Source organism: Solanum lycopersicum, chromosome 4 (assembly GCF_036512215.1).
Source record: "Solanum lycopersicum chromosome 4, SLM_r2.1".
NCBI classification, from domain to species: Eukaryota; Viridiplantae; Streptophyta; class Magnoliopsida; order Solanales; family Solanaceae; genus Solanum; species Solanum lycopersicum.
Genome location: NC_090803.1, coordinates 2,671,205 through 2,678,247, shown reverse-complemented (window position 1 = coordinate 2,678,247; position 7,043 = coordinate 2,671,205). Strand labels below are relative to the sequence as shown.

The 7,043-nt window shown below is 31.2% G+C and overlaps 1 protein-coding gene across 1 annotated transcript; it reads right to left on the bottom strand.

Annotated features, from left to right (window-relative positions):
* Positions 1–4,287: 4,287 nt before the first annotated feature.
* Positions 4,288–6,721, bottom strand: LOC101256173 (large ribosomal subunit protein eL15). Its single transcript, XM_004236853.5, has 4 exons — positions 6,600–6,721; positions 5,526–5,692; positions 4,899–5,096; positions 4,288–4,689 (listed from the first exon to the last, which is right to left on the bottom strand). The coding sequence occupies exons 1-4, from the start codon at positions 6,601–6,603 to the stop codon at positions 4,444–4,446; spliced, it is 615 nt and encodes a 204-aa protein (XP_004236901.2). The 5' UTR covers positions 6,604–6,721; the 3' UTR covers positions 4,288–4,443.
* Between the last annotated feature and the right edge of the window lie 322 nt (positions 6,722–7,043).

The following is a 7,043-nucleotide window of genomic DNA, read 5'->3' as shown; positions in this document are numbered from 1 at the left end:
CAAAGATATCAAAATTAATTATCGAACCTATAGCAATGTCATTCTTTTTTCGCTCCTATCTGCTTTTAGAGCCTGTTTGGCTCAGCTTAAAAGCTGGTCAAACTGACTTAAAAGCTGATTTTTGACTTATTTAGCTGTTTGGCAATACTCAAAATAACTTATTTTAAGTTAAAAAAACTTATTTTAAGCCAAAAGTTAATAGCTGGGGTAGAGGTGCTTTTTTATTTTTAGCTTATAAGCTGTTTTAAGTTGACTACATTTTTATCTTTTTGCCCTTAATATTTTTATACAATCTCCAAATTACCCACATAACTCTAACATCTCTTTCTTCCATTTTTCCCTTTTCACGTTTGGCATAACAACTTCAGCACTTTTATCCAAACACATAACTGCTTATTTTAAAAATAAATTTCAGCACTTTCAAAAGTACTTTTTTAAAGCTACTTTTATTAAGCCCATCCAAATGGGCCCTTAGTCGGCTCAAATCACATAAATTTTCCCTCCGCTTTCAAAGTTTTTTCTCCACATGTTCCAGGCATCTTTGTGTTAAAACTTCTGCATATATATGAAAATTCTTGTTTTCCCTCTTTTACTCTATTGTCTTCTTGACATACTGATATTAGAAAGACACGTTTTTCAAAATCAAATTGTTGAAAACGGTAAATTGTTGACCGATTGATTAATAAGCCCTACTATATTTCATACATTTTATATAACTTTTATACATTTTGAATAACATTTAGAATATTATTTTATTTTTATTAACTTATTAAATTTTGGGATGTATTTATATGTTTTTTTCAGGCCAGGAGTTATAGGCCTAAACATCGATACATGATTAAGTGTGAAGAATTCTATGATAGATTGAATTATCTACAACTTTTGAGAGATAAAACAAAATATTTTACCCAAATCACATTAATTTGTTGAACATTTTTTTCTTGTTGGAGAAACTACATAATTAGATATACTGCACTATCATATATGCTATTATTATTTATATTTTCAAAATATTATGTATCTTACTACTGATTAAGAGTTTTTTTATCATATATTGAGGAAGATACACTTAGATACATGTAATTTTTCACCAGATGCACTGTAATAGGGTGAGAAGTGAGCAAGATTTGTTATGTATAGCAGATACACGCAAATCACAGTAGATTCACACTAGGTACAAGTATTAGTATGTATATGGTGTGATTCGCATGTATGTGGGTGATGCCAAATGCATAGGAGAGTGGCTAGCGAGATGGGAGAGAGGCAAGGGATGCCAACAAGATTTGTTATCTATTAGTCGTAAAATTCACTCAAATAGTATCTAGAATAAATAGACTAATTTTGACTTCATGTATCCCAAGAGACATGCATCTGGACGTATCTTTGCTTATCTGGACACACCATAATATGATAATTAGATTTGTATTATTACAAACTAGAGTGTATCTAAGTAGAGGTAGACATTTGATATTTGGATTTGATTTCAGATTTTTTTGGTTTTTTTGATTCTTGGTTCTTTTACAATGTGTACCGAACCAAAATAGTTTGGTTTTATTATTTTGCTTCGGTTTTGTTATTTTGGTTTTTTGTTGTGTTTTTAAAATTTGTAGTTTATTTTATTTATACCTGATGGTGGTCCCCGAAAATGGGGAGAGGTCGGTGGTCGGTGCATGGCTGTGTGGAAACTGAAAAGGTTGGCTGATGGCATATCGAATAGCGGTTGATGCGTGTTATTGCCTGCTGATCGATGGTCGCGCGGTCGCTGTTGTTCTGCCTGCTGGTCGACTGGCGGCTGTTGTCTGGTCGACGCTAGTCGTCGAAACTCGAAAGTGAAGGGTTGTTGCTACTGTAAACCAAAATACCGAATAACACAACATTACCGATCGAAAATCGAATCGAAATACCAAAAAATACAAAATTTATATCTAATATCGAATCAAAACCAAAATAATTAGGTTCGGTTTGATTTTTTGATTTTTCGGTGTTTATGTCCAGCCCTATATCTAAGTAATTAACTCCTTAACTAGTAAGATTTAGCTAAATTTTCTTTCGTTTTTTATTATGTGCCTAAGAGTTAGGTCTTAACAACTAAGGGAGGACCCACATTTAAGCCAGGGGGTTCACCTGAACCCCCTCTGTGAAAAATTGCATGGTATATATAAAGTAAATTTTCTAGTACTTTTTGTATTTTCTTGAATTTATTAATTTTTTTAAAAAAGCTTATTTTAAATAATTAATATATCATAAAAATATTAATAGTGCCACAATACCTATCTTCCTTTTTTTAAAAATAAACAAATAGAAAAAATTATTTATTAATTTTTTTAATAATATGTGATATAAATAAAATCTGACCAAAAACAAAACTTCTTAAAGAAAAAGTTCCATAACCAATTTTATTTAAAAGATTAACTTATTAAAAACAAATTTAAAAAAGAAGATGATGTTCGTAAAAATAGGGAAAATTTAAGTAGGAATAGAGAAAATGTGTATACTGTATTTCTAGATAAAATAATATATTGTTATGAGTAAGAAATAATAATTTTTTTTATAAAACTTTAATCATCTATATCAATTTTTGTATTAATTAATTAAATATTAGTCGTTAATTTTTTCTTTTGTCATGAATCTAAAATTTAGATAAAAATTTGAGGAAATGGAGAGGAATTAGATCCAAAAATAAATAAATAATAAAAAATTATAATATTTTTTTTTAAAAAAAAAATTGGGTGCTTGAAGAAGTATATTGTTTTGGTTTGGATAAATAATGATAAATAATCTAATTGAGGTGCGCTCTTTATATTATACAATAGGAGAATGACAAATAATAAATATTTTTAAAAAAATAAAGAATAAAAAGAGAATTGTTAGTTTCAAGGGCATAAATGAGCCAAAAAGGTGAATGGAAGGGTATTTTTAGACCAAAAGATGAATAGATTTTTTCCTATAGTTCAAAGGTATTTTTGACCCTTTTCTCAAATAAAACATGCTAAAAGTGTGATATTAAATAGAGAAGAATTCAAGGATCGTATTCCTTGAAAAAAAGTTGACTTATTTATATGTTTATACTTTTATTTTTCGAACCCCTAAATGAAAATTCTGGGTCCGACACTATTAACAATAACATGTTTTTTTTTTACTTCATTATAAAAGTTGTATTTTTATTTTATTCGTATAATATTCAGAAAAAAGCTAAAAATACCTCCAATTTATTGAAACGACTCAAAACTATTCTCCTTTCACCTTTTGATCTAGAATACCGTTCGTCTTGTTTTTGATTTAAGAATATCCCGCTTTTCATCTTTTGATGTAAAAATACCCTCTACTTAAATTTAATTAATTTAAATTCTTTTACTAATTAATTAGTTTAATTCTTTTATTGGTTCTAAAAGACAAATTTTATTTTATTCAAATACTTAACATGAGCTCACTCTGAAATATTCAAAACATTTAAGTTTAACTATTTTTTAAAATAAAATAAAATTATTTATATTGTCAATCTTTTTTTAGTAATAAAAAGGGGGAAATTAGCTACTTGTACATCTAATTATACTTGTCATTCCTTGAAATCTTCAAAAAAATTCTTTGCAAAAACTTCCTTCCCCACCAAAAATAATAAAATAAACAAAAGAAAGACATAAAGAGCTAAAGAAATTAAAAGAAAAATAAACGTGTGAATGAATATTCACTTTAAAGGCCAAACTTTTTTCTGATTTCTTGTAAAGCTGTGTGATTAGATCTGCATTACAAAGAGAAAAATAATTAATTTTCTTGAAAAAGTAGTTTAAAAATAAAATTTAAAAATTAAAGTTATGTTTGGATATAAATAGAATTTGAAAATATGTAATCTGAAGGTCGAAAATGTAAAAATAGATAATGAATAACCTATGACTATTCTATAGTGTGATTATTTACTCTCTTTTTCTTATTTTTCGTCGTTCAATACTTAGAGCCCCATTCATAGATAAATTTCCTATCAATAATTTTTCATATTCAGAATTCAAATTCGAAAATTAATAATTTTTCATATTCAAAATTCAAACTCGAAAATTAAAAAATGGTTGTAACTCAAAAATGTGTGTATAACAAAACGATTGAAGACTGTTGAATGTTTTCGGTGTAGAACATTCTGGAAACTTCCCATACTATGTCAGATCAGAATTCTTCATAATTTGGGCTTATGAAATTGGGCTTTTCATTTAAAACATATTAAATGTATCACTCATCTATGGTATTTGTTTAGAGTCATTACTTTAATCAGATATTATAAGCAAAGAAAATGCACACTTTCAACACAAAATTTGCTGCAATCTATTGTTTTAATTCAGTAAACTCTCTCAGGCTGACAACAGTAAATAGTAATGTCTCAAGATAAAAGGGCTAAAAACCAGATAATGCAAAAATATTAAGCAAAACGATAATGTCTCAAAAAGGTCAAGCAGATCAACGGTAACGGCGGAGAGATAGAGTCTGGTTCCTTTTCCAGGTTGCCCTTCTTGACGGGCGAGCTTTGTGGTGGAGATGTCCTCTTCCGCGGAGTCCTCTGTATTTCTTACCAGCTGAAGTGAGACCACGTAGTTCTCTGTGCTTGTGCACTGGGTTGCAGATCCAGTTGATCCTTGGATCGTTGCGAATAGCAGCATGGGCTTGGTCAACCAATATTACCTCAAAGTACTTGTAGGTAGAATCCTGCATTTTGATAGGGAACCATTTTCTAAGTTGTGTTTGCATATTCAGAAAAGAAATGCAACCGCTATATTAGGGCTGTCGGCAAGGTGGTTCATTATCAGAAAAAGAAACACATTTCTTTGTCGAAATAAAGAAGGCAATTGACTTTGCACTGAGAAGATGAAAAGCGCACAAGTAGAAGAAACAGGAAAGAAGTTAAAAAGACATACCTCATTAATCCAGTAAGAATTGAGGACTCTAAGACCACCCAATTTCCTACCAGCACGCTCCTCAGCAACAGATCGCTTGCTGCGCTGGAATTTGAGTTGGGTAACTCCCTGGTTGGTGGGTTTACCATACACAATACCCTTGGACACTGGCCTCTTCCTTCCACCACGTTTCACACGAACACGGTAGACCACATAGCCCTAGAAAGATAATGGTCTAAATCACAACTCTGAAGTACATATTATGGAAAACAAATAAATGTGGAATTAACATTACAAAAGAACGACTTCTGCATAATACTGTTCCTTTAAAGGGTATAAGAAACACTGTTGTGGACATGGGTTTCTATTTATGGATTCTACAAACTACACATAAAGGTAGAATAATAACACAATTGCCTAGCTTCACAAGCATCTCAGTGACCACAAACGAATGACTCAAACATAACCAAGAAATAAAATAGTATCTCACAGGGAGACAAAAAAGTAAACGTGTAATGGATAAACCCTATTGAGAAGAACATAAATCTCAAACACGAAACATCCAAACTCACTTTTTTTATGGACAAAAGTTGCAAAAGGGAAATATATCTGTGGTTAAGTAATATGATGGACGCGGCAGAAACGTACCTGCTTGGCCTTGTAACCCAATCGGCGTGCCTTGTCAGGACGGGTAGGCCTGGTGACACGGACAATAGATGGGAGCTGACGGTACTCCCAGCACCTCACCCTTTGCAAGAACCTCATAACATCTGACTGTTTCTTTCTCCATAGCTCCGACACATAAGTGTAAGCACCTACATTTCCACCAAAATCAAACATTAACAGCTGCTATTCTAGCAATACCAATATCCAAAACAACGTTGTCTTATTTAAACTTTCTACCTATCCAGCTTCTCGAGTAAAACATAAGACCAATCAAATATACAAAACTGACAGCTTTTTGCAATAAAAAGGAGTAAAGGACAATCTTTGAGGGAAATGCAGCATATTCAGTAAAATTGAATATGCAGTGATTTAAATTCTGCTTGTATTAGAAGGGTTACTACTTAGACAATTTTCTCTGAGATAACAGTGTGTTATATACTTGTAGCTCTAATAATTTTAGAGCTGACTAATTATCAACTTGGTCTCAGCAAAGAAGTGCTTAAAAATTAAATTACATTGGTTTGTAATGTGAGTTAAACTAGATGCTTTATTTGTAATCGTCTCGTCGCTCATTCATAATACGGGTCACTTTAAAAGGCAGGGATGCTACTATCTACTGGTACTTATGCCCAAAGTATTCAACTGTATGTCTTGAGCAAACCTTAAGCTCAACGTCTAAATTGTAACTGAGAGATATTTTTCAACAACTCCGATATCACACAGACAAACCAGATTTTGGACGTATCCACTATTTCTTCTTAATCCACTGTTCATGGCAGATGGATAAAGATTTAGGGTATAGCATTGATCATGTGTAAAAAAAACTAAAGTAGCAATTGTTATTATACCTTAAGGACCTCGCGATTCAACTTAAATCTAGTCGCTAAGAAACAAATCTCGATGTGAAAGACGCAAATAAATATACAGTGATTCATACGATAGATCTGCCTTTGTTCAGTTCAACAAATTATACTGTTAATTCGGTGGTTCAACAGATATTTCAAAGTACGAACAGAGAGAAAAACTACAGAAAACGTAAAAAATGAACAAACATACCCATTGTTGCTCTTCTCCTTCAGTGCTGCTTGACAATGGAGATTAGGGTTTAGTGATGGAGAAGCAATATAAAAGGATATTATTGGGCTTAGTTTTTTCGGCCCATGGGCCTTTGGTTATTAATTGGCCCAAATCCAATTTCATTTAAAACGTAATTATTTAAAAAATAGCCAATTGCACTGAGTAACCAATATTTGGATAAAACTATGCCTAAACTAAACACATTGAATTTCATAATGAGATTTTTGATCGTGACATTGTGTGTATTTCTTTTGCATATCAATGTGTGTGTATATATATATATATATATATATATATTAGGTTTAACTTTTGTTAAGGATATCCAACTTTATATGTGAAATATAATTTTCCGATGAAGGGTGTCTAGTTAATTGTATTATTTGTTGAAATTTCCGAAATTAATACCAAAACCATGACAATATG